Source organism: Canis lupus, chromosome 1 (assembly GCF_048164855.1).
Source record: "Canis lupus baileyi chromosome 1, mCanLup2.hap1, whole genome shotgun sequence".
NCBI lineage: Eukaryota > Metazoa > Chordata > Mammalia > Carnivora > Canidae > Canis > Canis lupus.
Genome location: NC_132838.1, coordinates 27,318,775 through 27,338,279, shown reverse-complemented (window position 1 = coordinate 27,338,279; position 19,505 = coordinate 27,318,775). Strand labels below are relative to the sequence as shown.

Sequence of the window (19,505 nt, the reverse complement as noted above, 5' to 3'; positions counted from 1 at the left end):
TACAAGTGCTCGATAGCCACTTGTGGACAACGGTTGCAGCAATGGACAGCACATCTGTCTCTACTTCCTGACATCTGACTTGTCATAATCAGTTCACCAACTCTAATAATACCATTCTTACTCAGAGTCCCTGATGTAATAGACAGACACAGACCTTATCTTCCTAGATGCCCGTACCATGTTTCATCCTCTTAAACACCACCTCCTCAGAGCCATTACTTGGCAGCTGATACCTTGTGGTCTTCTAGCTCTAGAAACTCTCCTACCAGTCCTTTTCTGTCTAGGAGACACGTATTTTCCTTTTCCCATTCTTTGTATGCTGGTATTTAAGAGTTCCAGCCTTTGGTCACTGTACTTATTCCACACCGTCTGGGTGATCTATCCCTCTCATTGGTTAATCACCTTCTCTGAGATGACCCATACATAAGTCCATACCTATAACGAGGCCACATCTTACAGAAGTTTCAGATTTTGTATCTAACTGACTTCTGCATGGCCCATAGGTACCTGAAAGTCTCACGTGTTAAAGCTGGTGATGGAACATTTTATTAGGAAGAAGTACTGAGCAGTGGCAAATCTGTGGGAGCAGGTTAAAATAAACCGAAGCCACAGTGAGATGCTGTAAAACCTCACAAGTAATAAGAGTCAGACTTACTGTAGGACCTGAAGCATTTCACTCAAGTTCTCTGAATCTGTATGGGTAATAGCAGCTGCTTTCTGAATTACTGAGGTAAAATGATGTATGTTTAATTTAATTTAAATAATATTCAGAAACATTTCTAGGCGAGTCTGATGTCAAACTACATTACATTTAAATTATACAATTTTTAAATATAAAGAAGTTATAACTATTATGCTTTATCACACAATTATAGAAAATTATTATGAGGACAGCCAAGCAGTTATTAATCTAAATTAACAAATCTGAATAAGCTGGACAGCATCTAGGTCGTATTTCTTCTGAGAGGTCCTAAATAAATAGTCATTTTTACAAAGTTGACCTGTAATTATTTCTAATGATTATAACATCTTCTTTGGGAAACATTAGGCATGTCAGGACAGCAAAAAAAAAAAAAACAAAAACAAAAAACCCACATGTTTGTGCTTCAAATATTATTTGAAAACATTGTTAGCATAGTCCCTATCATAGATTTCTGCTACCGACTATGTGAGAGTAGACTGTAATAAAAATGTTCTAGAGGTTTCAGCTGAATATCAATCACCCTATCTTGGAGTAAACTGTCTTTCAGCTTATTTGCACAGGCATTAAATGAGGCTTTAGGTATTTAAACACATGCCAACTTAAAAAAAATCACATAAAAATTTTTCTATTTTTAGTTATTTTTTTAAGCAGAATTTTCATAAGGTTACTATGCCCTGCAAGTCAAATGTTCTTGTTCTGATAAAATGCTGATTCAAATTAAGCCCCATTTATTAAGTAAGCTTATAAAATATTTTGGATGACTTCCCACAAAAACCTGTCTTTCTACTCATGACAGATCAATTTTCAGCTGTTAACTATCATGAGGCAGCTTTGTTCTTGCAAAAATGCAAGAGCTGAAAGGTCAAAAACTTGCAAAATTCCAAAGCCGTTGTGATCAGTTATGGGTGGCTGATTGTTGACTGGATCTATAAAGAAGGAGTTTGGCAGGAACAATTCAGCTATTAAATGAACTGGAGAGCCAGCTGCTAAAGAGCAGAAGGAAGAAGAAAGGAAAAGGCTAGACATAGGAAGTGTCCGGGTTTCAATAAAAGTAGGATTTGATATCACTGATTCTTGCCAAGTTACAGAAGCCTCTTAAAAGGGTTTTAAGAATTTGGACAAAATACGGACAGAAGTGTTTTGATGAGCATAGAGGCATATCCTTTTAAGAAAACTATGAAGAGTAGCTCCATATTTTTCCTTAGTATGTGTCATGCACTGCCTTCTTTCTTAAAGTGTATTGAAATATGTGTTTGGCTCTATTCACTACTCATTATGGCTGTGAGATTCTTCCATTTTGTAACCTGGAGCAGTTGTTTGCTTTTTCCTTCATGGGATAGAACTTCATTATATATGTTTACTATACTTTATCCATTTTGTGAGTGAATATTAGGTTATTTTTAGTTTTAGGCAGTTACAACAAATAAATCTGCTATAAACATTCTTGTACATGTCTAATGGACATTAGCTCCTATTCTGCTAAGGTATATTCTTAGCAGTGGGACTGCTGGTCCAGAAGGAAAAGGTATGCTCATCTTGCGTAGACACTGACATCCTTTTTCAAGTGTGGTTGTATTAATTCACTCACTAGCAACAACATTTTTAGTTGTTCCACATCCTTGCCAATACTTAGTATTGCTAGTCTTTTTGATATTAACCACTGTGGGGGTATTTTGGTCTCATTATAGTTTTAATCAGCAACTTCTTGATGAATAATGATGTAAAACCTTTTTTTTTGTATTTTTTTGTCCATTTTGTATCTTCTTCTTATGAGGTAACTTTAAATCTTTTGCCTATTAAAAATTTGGGTTATCTTTTTCTTATTGATTTGTCAGAGCTCTTTACTGTAAAACATTTTTTACATATATATGTCTGACTTAAATGCCTCTCTAACCCAGTCCATTTGGTCCTTCATTATTCTTTTTTAATAATGGAAGAACCAGAGGCATATAAGATTTTAAATTAACTTACCAAGATGAAATAGCTCCTATGCAGAATGCTGATATGATTCCAGAATTCCTGCTTTAACCACTAGGCAACCCTTTCTTTCCCAAATAGCAACAGATCCTCCATCCTCCGGGTTACAAAGAGGTCAAAATTATATCTGTTTCTACCCGTCAAAAGAGTATATAGACTTTAAGCAGTTTTGTGAGAGTAAGGGCCAATGAATTCATTGGAAGATCTTCATGGTAAAAGAGTAGGTCCTGAAGAGTGTGTGTGTGAGTTATCTGGGCTCCTATAGTAACTACCCAGGTGAAACTGTTCTGACCTCTGTATCTTTTGAAGGTGCTATCCTTTCTTCTGATAAAGGGAAAAACCAGGAACTTGAGCTCCACTGGTCATTAAACATTTGGTGACACTTTTTTTTTTTTTTTTTTTTAAGAGAAACCTGTTAATTCCAGTGTCTCTGCCAAATTTCACTCAGGTAATTGCACAAGGGTACATTAATCCTGCATGTAGGGAAAAGGCAAATTGGCAGAGAAGTTAAATGTGGCCAGTCCTTTCTGTCTAAATCCTCTTGTTAGCTTCAATGAAATGCATGAGCACTTTGTCTTCCTTCCTGTCCTTGTGTGAAATGCTGTGAAGCTATGGAAAATCTACTGAGTTCTGCCTAAGAAACTGGCTTCTTTTCAAAGAGTGAAGTGATCTTACTGTATCCTTTACTTTTCTGAAGCACCTGTAAAGTTTAATTAGCTAATGTACTGTAATGTTTGCCAAGGTCTCAGTGTAAAGGATGATACTGTTACAAATTACCAATTATCATTTTAAAGATGTTTAAAAACATTAAAAGAGGAGGAACTACAAAAATCTCTAATTTTAATGTGCTAATCACCCATCAAACTTTCTGAATGTGAATCAAAAATCTAATATAACTGAGATTATCTTTGGTCAAAGGCAAAAAGAGATCTTTATAAAGGTAACAAACCCAAATATCTGTTCTTAATCAGTATACTACTGTTTCTTTAAATACATTGTCAAACTGCCTAATAAGGTAAAGCCAATAACTGAATGCTATTGCAATTTCCAAATAACATCAGTCATTACCAATTGCCCTAGGCTTTTTTTGGGCCAACACTATAGTGGTTGAATAATTCTCCTTTAATCAGTACAAGAATGAATAACTACACCTTCCAAGCTTTGGTTATTTAGGTACAACTTCATTTCCTTTAGGTTTATCTCTAAGCCAGAACCACTAGCTGTCTACTATAGAATATAAAGTACGTTTTTATTTTCAAAATGAGAGCTGTGAATAAATAAATGATTTATGAAAAACTGTGGATTTAATTGTTAGGTCTCTGCATTTTGTCCAAAATGCAGAGCTGGTCAATGGGAAATACTTTTCATATCCCTTGAACTAAGTACCTCAAATTTCATCAATAACAAAGAAAAATCCCATAGTTATAAACTTTTTGACTTTTTGGATGCATGCCAGATCTTGAAAGGCAAAATCAAACTCAAAACTACCTTGACTAAAGGTCTGGGGTCACAGAATTCCCTAAAAATCCAGACATGTGCATTGTTATAATTTTGGTTGATAGAATAATATAGTTATAAGTAAAAATTACTTCTTTAGATTCAACAGAAAATCTGATAAGATCTGAAATACATGTCAAACTGTATTGGTTGGTGCTAGCAATGAATGGGCAGCTGAAGAAATTGCATTCTGATAGTGACTGTGAGAATGTTACACATGGATGTGTCACATCCAAAATCAAACATTCAGAATATCTACATGCATTTGGTATTTTAAATGTAAACAAAAAAGCTATTCTGAATATTTATTATTCTTCAGTTAATGGAAAGTATTTATCAGTGTCCTTCCTGCAGAGACTCTTTTGTGATCACAATGAAATTAGAGCTAAATCAACCTTTAATTCAAAGTGTTACCCAGTAGATATCATATTTGAAAACCAAATGTTTTTCACTCATGGTAGTTCTAGTCTAGTAAAACCGTCTAGTAAAAACCGTCTGCTGGTCCTGGTCCTATCATTCAGTCTCCAGTATCTTGATGATCAAATACTTCTGTGATTTCGTTTTTGAACACAGTCATCCTACCTGTTTTCTCTATGTATTTACTATTGAGAAAAATCTTTCACAGTGTGGTAAGATATCTCCTTAGCTAAAACATCTTCACTATCTGTTAAGCAAGTATTCTGAAATCATGTTTGCTTTTTCCTCCCTTCCATGCATCCCTCCCTCCCTGCCTCCTTCTCTCTCTTTCTTCCTCTCTCTCTCTCTCCTTCCTTCCTTCCAAAGATTTATTTATTGATTTATTTGAGAGAGCACACGCATGCATGCAAGTGGGGAGGGAGGAGAGGGAGAGGGAAAGGGAGAGAGTCTCTAGTAGGTTCCTTGCTGAGCAGGGACCCTAACATGGGGCTCAATCTCATGATCCTGAGATCATGATTTGAGCCAAAACTAAGAATGGGATGCTTAACTGTCTGTGCCAGAAAGGTGCCCCACACAATCTTTAAATTGAGGTAATATTCTTGATGAAATGCAAGTACTGACTCAATGAGGATCAGGACAGATTTAGAACATGGGATTTAGGCTGAAATGAGTTTAAGGTGACTGAGGCACTAAGGGTGTAATATTTAAGGGCCGTGAAAATGAATGTCTCCTTCAATTGTGTGTCCCGTGCTTCCCTGACCCTACCTTAGTCCTGGCCCTGCATAGGACACAACTGCTCGGAAAGGCTGAGGCTAGATGAAAAGCCTAAACAGGAGCCTTATGGGGGCAAGGACCAGAAATTCAAGGGGGCTGTGCGGTCACAGGAGGAGGATCTAAAGGGAAGATAAGGAGAAAGAAACTGAAAGTAGGAAGATGAAGTCTAGTAGAACACTAAATGGTTTTTCCTTGGGGTCATAGACCCTATTCTGAACAGGCAACCAAAAAGAAATGATGTCACCATTCATCAATTCATGACCTGAGCATTTCTTGGCTGTTAATTGAAGTGTCAGCTTCATTATCATTTTTTTTGGTTCAAATTAGTTATCTTGCTAATATTCCTCCTATTATAGATGCATTTTCCCTTTTCAACACCTATACAATTTTAATTATTTGCTTGGTATTTGTCCTGCTTGTCAAATGGAAGCTAAAGGGATGCAGAGAACTCATTCACTACTGAAACATCAGCAGTACCTGGAACCTAATAGGCACTCATAAATAATTGTTAAATGGTCTTAAATCTTCTTGGAATCACTGGTCCAGTTAGAAAGAATTTGCAGTGTTGTGACCATGTTTCTTGCCCTTCCAACACTGAGCAAAAAAGATAAGTCTGCACCTTGCAAATAACTGAGGGCAGAAATATAAGCTTGAACATATTAATGGTGATCATAAAAATTCTTAACTTCATTTTTTAAAATCAAATCTTGATAGTTCTTTATATATTCTGGATACAAGTCCTTTATCAGATATGCGTTTTATGAGTATTTCCTCCAAATCTGTGGCTTGCCTTTTTATTTTTGTAACAGTGTCTCTCAAAGAGCAGAAGTTCTTGATTTTATGAAGGCTAATTTCTTTTCTTTTAGGGATTGTGTTTCTATTGTTGTACCTATAACGTGTATGCCTACATATGTACCTACGATATTATATAATACTATTATTACATAATACTCTTTATGTAAAAAATCTTTATGTAATACAAGGCTACAAATACAAGGCTACAAAAATTTCCACTATTTTCTTCTAGAAGGTTTACGGTTTTAGCTTCTATGTGTATTGTATTGGTGAGTTATAAGTCAAGATTCTGTTTTAGGATTTGTTTTTTGTTCTTGCTATTATTGTTGTTATTTTCACATACAGACATCCAATTGTTCCAGTACCATTTTTTTGAAAACAAACAAGCAAACAAACAAACAAAAAACCCTTTATTTTCCAAATGACTTTGCGCCTTTGTCAAAGATCCATTTTCCAGTGTATGCATATTGGGTCTATTTCTTGACTCTTTATTACTACTTCATTGTCCTATGTATTCTTTTGCCAGTACCACACATTGTTGATAACTGTATTTTATAATAACTCATGAAATCAGGCAATGAAAGTCCCCAAACTTTATTTTTCAAAATTATTTCAGCTAATCTAGTTTCTTTGCCTTTCCTTGTAATTTTAGAATCATCTTGATGGTTTCTCCAAAAAGTCCTGCTGGAATTTTGAATAGGGCTACAATGAATCTTTATTAAATTTGCTTTTAACTTTAAATACTTCAGCTATGTCAGCAAATTCAAATCCAGTAGCACTGCAGATAAGCTTCTGACAACGAAGAATACAATGGATTTTAAGTAAGTTCTAAACAGACAAAGATATTAAACTACCTACCAATGATCCTATAAATCCTAGGAATGTAGGAAATGTTCACTGGCTGGAGCTACTGATGACTCACAAAGATGAAGGAGCTAAACAGTTTCTCAAGCTTAAAGGAAGATAATATTATTACAGCTTTTCTGTATTGTCAAGATCTTTACAAAAGAAAGGCAAAAAGTCCACTGACCTATTTATATTTACATATATATATATATATATATATATGAATGTGTAGTGTGTGTGCATATATATATATTTTTTTTTTAAATTAAAATCTCTTAACCATCCACATCTAAAAGAAGGGTTTTTCTGAAATGCCAGAAGAAAAGCCTCATCTTATACAGTGGTACTGGTATAGATTAAACATCAGCATAATTAGATGACAACTTTCAGCCTTGTTTCCAAAATGTCCTTTTTCTGAATATTATTAGACCCAGCAAAACATAAAAGTATTTCACCTGGATGAAGATCTGTACCTGGTTGGCTAGTCAGTCCTGGGAGAGATTCCTGCAACTGATAGGTTGAGGTCGAGGATGATGTGCCATCAGCTGTGTTATTTGATGTCATATATGCTCCATACGTTGATGCTGAATAATACTGTGCATACTGGTTTTGGCCAAAGGCTGTGTAGGATGGGTAATCCTGAAATAATAATTGAGACATATGTGTGCCTGAGGGAGAAATTACTTCCAGCGTGCTCCAAAGAAGAGCAATCACTATGATAACTGAAAGATTAATATTTGGCTCCATTTGTTTTGGAGTCCACAATTTTGAGGTGATCCTAGTGAGTGCACACAGTTATGAACTACCCTGCTGGCTTTGCAAATCAGGTCCAGCAAAATTCTCAAACTGCCTAAAGGTTTCATATACCTCACTTATCCATGATTACTTATTCAAGGATGTACATCATAAGGTCTTATGTACTAGAAGAGGAGAAAAGAAAGTGGAATGAGTCATATTCACAGCACCGGTTCTTACACATTTCCTAATATCACCAGCAAGGAGATGGTATAGCTGCCCTTCTCATCTTCCATAGGGACATTGTGATTTCTGCTACCCTTCTGGGATACTCTTGATAATTATGGATGAAATAAAGAATAAATTAAAAAATGAGTAAGAGTTTTTTTTACTCAGCCTTTCATAGGCAATGTGTCATCTAAGGTCTTGACTTAAAGTCTCTAGTGAGATTTTCAAACATTGAGTTTGCCTCATTTGCTAGAGAAAAAGAGGAAGTATTGGATCAACTCCTCCAACCTGCCTTTTATTAAAAAATTCTAAGACCCTGAAAGTGGTCTAAGTAATCCTTCAAAATCCTTTTACATAATAAGATAATGAATAAGAATTTGTTGCAATAATTGGCATTTAATGTATTTAGCATGTTTTAGCCCAAGTTGTTATGAGTGATGACAAATCCTTGGTCAGGATTGATTCCCTGATACATGTTCCTAAGGGAACAAAGGTCCACGTCTGATGTGGTTTCCAAAATGGGAAATTCTCTGTATAAGAAAATATGTGTATTATCAGAAAGGATTAAGTACAGTTGACCCTTGACCAACATGGGTTTGAATTGTATGGTTCCTTTCATATGCAGATTTTTCCAGTAAATATAGTACAGTCTGTAAATGTATTTTCTCTTCCTTGTGGTTTTCTTAATAACATTTTCTACTTTCTAGCTTACTTTACTGTAAGAATACAATATACAATACATATAATATATAAAGTATGTGTTAACTGTTTATGTTATCTGTAAGGCTTCCTGTTAACAGTGGGCTATTTTAGTTAAGTTCTGGAGCAAAGGTTATGCATGGATTTTTGACTGCGTGGAGGGTTGGCACCCCAACTGCCGTGTTGTCTGGTCCAATTCTAGTCTGGCAGAAAACTAAAATTCTATTTGTCTATTAACTTCAGGATCTGATGTTCCTCTTTACCACCTGTAAGCTAAGGAAGAAAACCTCTCAGCAATACTTAGACAAAGTTCCTAGCAACCTATCTTTCTCAGAGTAAAATATTTAAAACAGTACTTACTTGGTTGTCAGGCAGTGTTCTAAGTGGATTTACAATCTCATTTAATCCTCACACTCTCCTATGTGGTATTATTACCCCACTGTGCATTGAGGGGAATGAAGACACAGTGTGGTTAAGTGATCTATCTGTTCAATGTGGGACAGCTTCAGAGCTAGAACTGGAGCCCAGAGACACTGACTCTGACATTAGTGTACTGACACTCTACCTGAGGTTGCTAACATCCTCATGGGAAGATGGAGGGACTTACAGGAAAGGCCCAGACTGCCGGCTCCTGGTGATTAAAATGTCTTTTTGTACTCAACATATCTTAAAGATCTCCTCTTCTCTTCATCCCACTATGGTCACCCTGGTCCAAGCTACCTTCACTTCCTGTTGGAGCTGGTGGACAGGTTTTCTAATTTGTCTCATTTCTATGTTGAGGTTTCTCCAAAGTGTAGAAAGCCAGAGTAATCTTTTCAAAACATAAGCTGTATGATGTTATTCTCCTGCTCAAAATCCTTTAATAACTTCCCACTGGGCTTGGAATAAAATTGAAATCCCTTACAGAGGGATACACATACAGAGCCTTACATACCAATACACAGTCTGACATACACAGGGGTAGGCCTATGTTTATACATCTGCTTCCCCATCTGCCCTCATGCACAAACTAAACCCTCCCCTTCTTTGACTTCCTTGGAACAACAAGGTTTTTACCTCTCAGAGGTTTGGTACATGCTACTTTCTATGTCTAAAACACCCCAACCCTCTTTGTTCACCAAACCCTTAGAAGATTTGGCCTGAATATCACTTCCATAGAGAAGCATTCCACAATATCTTCCCTACTCAAAATTAGATTTCTATTAATATTTTTACTAGGACTCTGTTACAACTCCTCATGCTTTCCAATTCTATATTTTTTTATGTGTTTACTGATAAGTTTATGGTTAGTAATGCCTAGTAGTATCTCAGTAGTTGCTAAGCTCCAGGAGGCAGGAACCAGGTTCTATCCACTCCTATCTTCACTTAACATGTCCCCAGCATACAGACCAGTTCCTAATACATTATAACTACTCAATAACTATTAACTAAAATAATGGACTGGTATTCCAACTATGGTCCAAAATACAGGTTATGTTTTATATTGGAGCCACTGTATTTAAATCATCAGATAGTAGTGGATCTGTTTTATAACATAAATCTTTCTTGTCCTTTATGAATCTTTTTAAAATATTTTTCTTCCACACTACTTAATAATCAAATTTCTATTTTTCCTTTTGTTACATTAATAAACATTAAAAGAAGGTAATATAATTCCTTCAGTAAATCCAAAGAGCACACCTGTGCAATAAAACTTAGATTTTAGAATATATAAAAGTCCAACAACTATGTTAAAGTAAAATAGTGTATTATCTACCATGGAAATCAAATATCCTTCTATCTCAACTACTTTGAACATGACTAAGAACTAGGGAATAAGGACAAAAGATTCTGAAGCATCAGTATATTCACTCATCAGCAATATTCACTCTTGCTCCACACATAACTCTAACAAATTAGATTTTAGAACTCACAAAAATACTAAGAAAACATAGTTAGGAAAGGGACTAAGGATTGCTAGAGGCAAGTACAGTGACAAAAGCAAAAATCATAGCTGTCAGGCAGTAAGAATCAAATATTTATTAAAATGAATCACAGAACTAAAAGAAAAAAAAATCCAAGAGGCATTTGGTCTAATAACAAATATTCTGGATTTAAAAAGTCATAACCTAATTCTTGGTTGTAGTTCAATCTCTTCACAGCAACTTATCCAAAAAACAAAATTATGTTTAGTACAGTTTAAGATCATGAGAAAATATGCAATACATTGTGTAATTATATGCCAAATGATTAAAATAATCAGAGCTTAAATGTTTAAAGAGCAAATTTTTAGCAACCAGAAAACCTAAAATAACCAGAATAAAACAGATCCCAAGAATTCTGGATAGCTAATTTTTACCACCTTGAAATGCCATCTTAATTTTAAATACAGAAATCTTTTTTTTCTAGGAAAATATGCACTTATATGACAACCTGAAAGTATTCCTCATAGATATGAAACAAATACAAAAAGCCTAAATACAAAAAAGTTACTATACCTGTTGTGAACTGCTAAAATTTGTTGAATTGGAAACTGAATTATTTGCATAAATAGTAGATGATGGTGCAAAACTAGAACCTAGAAATAAAGAACAAGCTGCATTTAAAAAGTATTTCTTTGCAAAATAATAAAACACTTCATTTTGCAGAATCCAAGGAGAGAAATATATTTTTAATTTTGTTAAGGCAACAAAATGTGCAATTTGAAGTAGAGAGATTTATAAAGAAAAATGTGTCTTAGCTCTATCCCTCTTGTGACAACAGTTAAAGTCTTTGGTACAGATGTCTGTTGGACTCAAGAGTACATGGGAATGGTCTTAATTCAGCAGCTAAACTTTAAAAGCTAAATGTTTAAAGAGCAGAGGTTCTCAAAGAATAAAATACTATGCAGGCAGAGTGCTTCTAGGAAGCTACTGGAACTTTTAGATGGTCATACCAACTGCATATGAACATAGAAACCACTTGAGTTAAACATTTGGATGAGATTAGCTTAAGAAACAAACACAGAACCTACTAAAAATTGACGCTTACAGCAACCTTTTATTTCCTCCTATGTCCTTTTCTTACAACCAAGAGAGATGTGAACTAGGGCTCAGCGTCAAGGGAGAGCTGTTCACTACAATCACATAAGGTTTGAGGGCCTTCTAAAATTTGACTATAAGGTTATGGGGCTCCTGGGTGGCTAAGTCAGTTAACTGACTGTCTTTGGCTCAGATCATGATCTCAGGGTCCTGGGATCCAGCCCTGCATTGGGCTCTCTGCTTAGTGGGGAGTCTGCTTCTCCCTCTCCTTCTCTCCCCACATTGCCCCCATCCCCTGCTCTTGCACAGTTTTCCTCAAATAAATAAATAAAACTTTTTAAAAAATTTTTAAAAAATGAAATTTGACTATAAGGTCAGAATTTTACTTATTTTTTAAAAATTAGGGCAAAAATAAGTGAAATATAAATTTAGAGATTTTTAAAAAAATATGTTCTATGGGGCAGCACGGGTGGCTCAGCGGTTTAGCGCCGCCTTCAGCCCAGGGTGTGATCCTGGAGACCTGGGATTGAGTCCCACATTGGGCTCCCTGCATGGAGCCTGCTTCTTCCTCTGCCTGTGTCTCTGCCTCACTCTCTCTCTCTCTCTCTCTCTGTCTCTCTTTCTCTCTCTCTGTGTATCTCATGAATAAATAAATAAAAATCTTAAAGAAAATTATGTTCTATGGAATGTACTTGTAAAGAAGTAAAATGAAAGACTATTGACAGAGCTGATTGTTTTATCAACATGTTCTGAACTGCAATAATATTATCTAATTAACACAAACTGACCTGGTCCAGAATGTCCAATACAAAAGTATTTTGGGGAATAAGTGAAAGTGTACTCATAGTTGCTTTTACTCTTAACTGAAGCTGTGCGGCTCATTGGGGCTTTAGCATCTATGCAAGTATATTTCTACCTACATTTTAGGTAAAAAGAGACCTGCTATTTCAGCCAAAAAAGTCTAGATAATTATTTCATTTTAGTCAATGGACTAAAATTTCAACACTAGTTGATTAAAATATGTTCATGTAACCCCAAATGTATGACTAATGATATAGACAAAATGGTAGAAAAAACTTTTATTTTTATTTTTTTTATTTTTTTTTAATTTTTATTTATTTATGATAGTCACAGAGAGAGAGAGAGGCAGAGACACAGGCAGAGGGAGAAGCAGGCTCCATGCACCGGGAGCCTGATGTGGGATTCGATCCCGGGTCTCCAGGATCGCGCCCTGGGCCAAAGGCAGGCGCCAAACCGCTGCGCCACCCAGGGATCCCCAGAAAAAACTTTTAATGTATTTACTATGTCACTAAAGTTCTTTCTGCAATTACTAAATAATGATCACACATAGAAGCAAAATGAAATACTCATACAGGAGGATTTTTTTCAGGTGGAGGTACAAATTATATGAACACTCCTATTAAGAAATATAGTATTAATAGAGGAGAGGTATATTAGGAATGAACAAATACTCCACAATCATTCAATGGTAAACGGGATCTAGAAAAGTACTAATTCGGGATCCCTGAGTGGCGCAGCGGTTTAGCGCCTGCCTTTGGCCCAGGGCACGATCCTGGAGACCCGGGATCGAATCCCACGTCGGGCTCCCGGTGCATGGAGCCTGCTTCTCCCTCTGCCTTTGTCTCTGCCTCTCTCTCTCTCTCTGTGTGACTATCATAAATAAATAAAAATTAAAAAAAAAAAAAAGAAAAGTACTAATTCAATTATAAATATAATTAAAACTGCGTTATATGCTTAAGGAATACTGACAAAAAAACCCTGGGACTTGACATGAATTTTTGAACCTTGCTTAAGTAGATGCCATAATGTGTGCCTGGCATGGCTCAGAGTTTACTTTGTTTTGGACCTAGCGTCCTGCCAGTTTTATGCAACTTCAACTTACATACTGAAATCTGGCATGGGTCGTGTTTCTTGATGTATATTCAATTCCTTTCATCATGTTTTTTTTTTCCCCTAGTTATTTGTCTTTCCTGATGTGAACAGCAATAACAATTAAAACCATTCTCATGAAGGCATATTCCTAATCTGCAGCCAAGGAGTCTTGTTCAGAGAATTCCTCCTCCCATATATTTCCTGTGTGGTGACTTACCTGGCATCTGGTAAGAATAAGGCGTCTGGCCTGGCTGTGGGGTGGAAAACCCCGGGCTGTAACTGAGGCACCCACTCTGTAATGGGGACTGGGTCTGTGAAAGTCCACTCTCTGTTTTGATGCCTGGCAACATCACGCCCAGATCTGTTTAGGAAATGCATGTGCAGACCTTTTAGTTAGTAAAATGACCTTACTCCTGAGCTGTAACTTATGCTAGAATATCTAAGCACGAGGCAGCAGGATTACCCACTCATAAGCAAAGGAGCAGAGAGATGTGAGATACCGTAAGTGGGCAGGCTGTAGGGCTGTCCGGTCTGTGAGTAGGCTGTGTAGACGGCCGGCTGCTGCATCCCCGAATATTGAGTCTGGCCTGCATAGGCAGACATTGTTTGAGCTGCTGGTGTAGAAAGAATGTGTGGATAGGGCCTAAATATCAGAAAAATAGCATTACTGTGGCAACAAAGACTGCATACTTCAAACAGCTTAGATTCAGTGAAACCTTATAATACCCAGGAAGTAATCCTCTTCTTTATCCACAATACAATTATAACAACAAGGAAAGGGCAAAAGTCCAAGTGTCCGGAGCCCAAGCTCTGCTACAAATCTGTCTAGTGACTTAGGACAAATGGTTTAAACTCCCTAAAGGCTTATACCTCACCTATAAAATGAAGACTTTGGATCTGATATTATATCTAAAGTCTCTTCCAGGCATATAATTCTTGTTTACATCTGAAATAGTATTCCAATTAAGGTGCAGACAAGAGAAGTGGAGCACAGGCCAGTTAATATGCTCATGAGCATACTTCCAGTCACTGTGAGTGACCTAATGCTATATGACAGACACAAAAGTCATGAAAGGCCCTACTAAGAACTCTACCAGAGAGGAGGGGGTGGGGGGGGAGAAAAAAAAAAGAAAAGAAAGGAAAAAAAATACACAGCTGCTTCCTGAAAAGAAATGGAATGCCATTCTCTTTATCATGCCACATTTTACAGAATGTTCTCAAATAGATATCCAAAACCAGTCTGTACTTAAGGGCAGAGACTGTAGTTTCTGCAGAAAATAACATTTAAATGTGTGTGAATTACGAATTCCAAATCTCAACACATCTGGCTGATTGCAACCAAATTCAGATATATACCTAATATTGTTAACCTTGAAAATTTCTACCACTGTCTTCAATAAGTTGACTTCATTTGGGGACACCTGGGTGGCTCAGTGGTTGAGCATCTGCCTTTGTTTGGCTCAGGTCATGATCCCGGGGTCCTGGGATTGAGTCCTCCATCAGGTTCCCCACAGGGAGCCTGCTTCTCCCCTTCTCCCTCTGCCTATGTGTGCCTCTCTGTGTCTCTCATGAGTAAATAGATAAAATCTTTAAAAAAAAGTTGACTTCATTTATGTTTTTTAGAACTTGAAATCCAATGAAAATAATGTAATATGGAACGAATTATGAAGTGTTAACATTTGAAATAAAATGCAATCTTTTTAGATTTTCTTTTAAGCTAGTCAGCATTTTTGAATTTCCATTAAGAAATTTCTGTTTTCTGGTTGAGCTTGATGCTTTCCTCAAGGTATATAATCCAAAATTAAATGAACTGTCTGGACAAACATGAGTCTATCTGTATTTCTAGATTTGTACAGGATATTTATCCATATGTCTAATCCACCCAACTAATTTATCCCAGCATCCATATACTGAACTATCTATAACACACATATACATAAATGTATCCCAATTTGAAGTTATGTCATGCAAATACAGATTAATAAAGGTAATCTTGAAAAATGATTCTAACAAATTTGGAAGAATCTATTGAGCACTTACTTGGAAGGATAGAGCTGTGGGGAGTATTGATGTGCTGATCTGGGGCTGTAACCACTACTTGTTATTACTGTAAGACATAAAAACCAGTGCAAAAAAAGTTGCTTCATGAGTATGTTTCACTAGAATGACATAACCAGTTTGAAGAAATTATCATGTTAAAGAGATGTTTCTAAAAATTCACTCATTTTCTAAACAGAAAAATTTTATCTTCTAAACAGAAACAGATGCCTAAATATTTTCTTCTAATTGAACTACTTCAAGTCTGGTTTAAGAGCATAAAAAGAAATCCTCAAGCATAAAATGAAATCTTTTCACAAATCCTTTCTCTCTGCCATTCTTTTACCTTTTCAAATCAGTAGCATATCCTTATGTATTAAGTATGAATAATTATCTTTGATTATAGACAATTAAGATTTCATGACATAAAAGTAAATTTTTGAAATTTTCAAACTTCATGTTTTAGGTCTTAAATTTCACATACGACAGCAACATTATCGCTCTTCCTCCATTTTTGTTCTACTAAAAATACAATAAAAATTCAAGAAAATTGTGAGGTTCCAACTTCATTTTGAAATTATAAAATGCTACAGTTTTATATTGCCTTTAATTTTACCAATGAAATTAATTAAAAATGCAGAGTTCAAAATACTCGAGTACTAACTAGGATATGCATAGAAATCAATGAGTGATAATGCACCACATCTTAAGAAACATAATTGTATAATGCAGCAGCAATCATATTTACAAATATATTTTGAACTATCAGAGAGAGTATTTTCTTTTTAGAAGAACTTAGAGGTGAAAGTCAGGTCCTATTAACATTTTGTCCTAACACGAAGCACTAAACTGGAATGCATTCAGAAATTTGGAAGTCTCTCTTTCCTTCAACCATCTGCCTTGACTAAGACAGATGTATTGCAAAAACATGGACTCCAAAGTGTTGAGGCAGTCCCTTCAGAGCCAATCCGTACTGGGCAAGCACACAGAGTGTCTTTATTAGGCCATCTGCTGTTCATTCACTTTTCAAAAAGATTAAAGTAGTATACAATGCAGTGCTGGAATTAGTTTAGTCTAATCAATCATAGTTATACTTCAAAGTACTACGTCCTTTCTAAGTTGTTCATAATAATTCTGGAGCTAAACTTTTAGAATTGTAAAAGTGACAAACAGGTTTAGGTTGCTAACTATTTTATGAAACATGATATATTTCTATATCCAAATGCTATTAAGTACCCTTGTGATCTGTCATTTCATAAACACATAGAATTTAATGTATTTAAATGCTATTTGGCCTGTAAGCTCTAGGTATGGAAAGTATATTATAGTTTTCATAGAAAGTAGTTTAGTGCAGAAAGTATGTTTTCAAGGATACCATGAATCAATTTTGGAAATATGAATATGACTTGAGGTGTCATGTTCTAAATATTTTAACCAAGCAAAATTTAAGTGAATTTGCTATATAAATTTGAAAATCATTTGACGAATGAACCATTAATTTCCTACTGATTTATTAAAAGCTTAACATTTAAAACTTTCAAATCATTTCAATGAGAACACACTTTTTCTACCACCCCACAGGCATTAAGTGTGTATTACATAATAGCAATAGTGTTATTCCCCAGGAAATTCCATCTGATTTATTAACTCAGAATAGTGAATCTTTTTTTTTCTTTGCAAAAATATAGTTAAGTGAGGCATAACTCCATGTATTTTTGTCTCAAACAGAAAACATCACTTTGGCACACTCAAGAGTTTATAGAAATCAGCTCTTCTCAAGATCGCAAGTCACAGAGCTTTTCCAAAGAGACATCAAATAATGAAAGAACCATTCACCACAGCAGCTTTTATAAAATAAGCCAAAGGATAAAATTATTTCAGAAAAAAACTCCATATACCTGAATTGAAATCTGAATAAATTACGATCTTCCTCTCTCTAATGAGTGAATCTAGACAACATTAAAATAATGTACCCATAACAGTATCAAGGCTCAACATTTAAAATTTCAGTCTATATATGTTCACATCTAAATAGGATGCAAAACCTTTGGCTCGGGAAACTAAGATGTTCACACAAAACTTGGAGAACTTATGCTCCTTAACTAAAATTTATATATTTATTCTAAGTTATGTATCTGCAGATATCTGAAAACAACAAAATTGGACTAAAGTGGGTTGAGATTATGCTGACCAAAGTACAATCTGTTCCTCCACAGGGCAGCCTAATCTCCAGTATGGTTTCTGGAATACCATGTACAGATTTAGGAGACTTTCCTTTCATTCCCCATTGTCATTTAATTAATCAAGAGATTACAAAAAGCACTCAAATCTCATTATACTCCATCATCTCTGCAGATAAAAGTAAGCAAACTGCTTGTTTTCAAAATGTCTTGAAAATTAATTAAAACAAATTTCTATACAATATGACCAGATTCTCAGAAGGTGATGCAAACAATTTTAAGGTTTTACTGTAATTACTGTGACACCTTAGGTTAGACTCTCAATAGGGTAGGAGATGGGTAGTGAAGGGTGAGGGAAGGTAGGAATTTTGCTTGCAAGGGGACATTTTAAATGTCTGGAGACAATTTGGGTTGTCATAACTAGAGAGAGCTATGGTCATTATGGGATAGATGACAGGGATGCTGCTAAACATCTTCCAGTGCAGAGGGCAGATCCTTTACCACATAAAAAAAGGAAAAAAAGCTAAATTTTAATAGTGTTGCTGTTGAGAATCCCTGACTTAGAACATTGTTGTCAAAAAGAACCTGGTCCATGGTGTTGGGAATGTTCTATATCTGCGTTGTCCAATATGAGAGCCACTAAAAGACAACATGCAGCTTCAAACACTTGAACTGTGACTGCTGTGACTAGAGAGAAAATTTTTACTTTTACCAAATTTTAAATAATTTCAACTTCAATAGCCACATATGGCTATGGGACAGCACAGCCCTAGATAAGAGAAAACTGGGAAACTATTTGTAAAGATAATGTGAGTGAATTTTAGATAGGCTGACCAAATTTTAAATAATTTCAACTTCAATAGCCACATATGGCTATGGGACAGCACAGCCCTAGGTAAGAGAAAACTGGGAAACTATTTGTAAAGATAATGTGAGCGAATTTTAGATAGGATGACCACTCACAGATACTTCTTTTTCCATTTTCATATTTTCCAATAGGGTATTACAGAAGGACCCCTGGGCAGATCAGGACATGGCTCTGTACTCATTCATACCAGTGACCAGCTATGAGGCCTGGACTGTATGGCCTTCGCCACCCTTAACTTAACTGCACCTCTGTGTTCTTGCCTATAAATCAGATCAGAGACCTCTGAAATTCCTTGTGGAATTCTACAGTTTTGTCATTTAGTTTTCAATAAACTTGTGGTATGGAATTTAAGTATGCCAGCAATTACTTAGTAATTCCACTCCTTTTCCTAAAAATGTGTTCACATGCCTTCACTTTGCAGAATGTTTATAAGAGTTATGGTAGATGAGCAATAAAAATGGCTAGAGTAAGTTGGCACCCATTTATCTCCTGGAAAGCAAGTGAATTGCTATAAAGGATATGGACTAGCACACGTGAATCTCAATGCAGAGTGAATTATTATCTTTCTGTCTAAAATACTAATATTTATGTGAATATACAGCTACTGCTTCCACTCAGTGTGAACTAATGAAAGGGGATCATCTGTTTCTACAAAAATCAAATGTATGCTCCAATGATACTATATTCAGGGACATACCCCAACTCTTTTTACACAAAGCATACCCACGTAAGACCTTTGTATGTGAGGATATGGATAAAACATGATAGCAGAATAACAGAACCAAGAAGTAATTAGCACAAATACTCTTCCAGGTTTACTGTTTATCTTTGTGCTATCCAAATTCCTTTTCAGGTTA

The 19,505-nt window shown here is 35.7% G+C and overlaps 1 protein-coding gene and 1 long non-coding RNA gene across 12 annotated transcripts in view; one reads left to right on the top strand and one right to left on the bottom strand.

The window, feature by feature from the left end:
- Positions 1-19,505, bottom strand: part of EYA4 (EYA transcriptional coactivator and phosphatase 4) — a 306,653-nt gene that overhangs the window by 38,711 nt on the left and 248,437 nt on the right. For 6 of the 11 annotated variants that reach the window (XM_072824123.1, XM_072824116.1, XM_072824125.1 and 3 more), the window contains 5 exons: positions 15,604-15,670; positions 14,064-14,206; positions 13,781-13,924; positions 11,149-11,228; positions 7,465-7,648 (listed from right to left, as the gene is read on the bottom strand). In XM_072824123.1, coding sequence (XP_072680224.1) covers positions 7,465-7,648; positions 11,149-11,228; positions 13,781-13,924; positions 14,064-14,206; positions 15,604-15,670 — 618 coding nt within the window. The remainder of the gene's footprint in view (positions 1-7,464; positions 7,649-11,148; positions 11,229-13,780; positions 13,925-14,063; positions 14,207-15,603; positions 15,671-19,505) is intronic. The other 5 variants (XM_072824136.1, XM_072824156.1, XM_072824170.1 and 2 more) reach the window with 1 other exon arrangement.
- On the top strand, positions 2,760-17,950 carry LOC140632303 (uncharacterized). Its single transcript, XR_012029827.1, has 3 exons — positions 2,760-3,128; positions 13,649-13,790; positions 17,329-17,950. It is a non-coding gene; the product is annotated as an uncharacterized lncRNA (long non-coding RNA).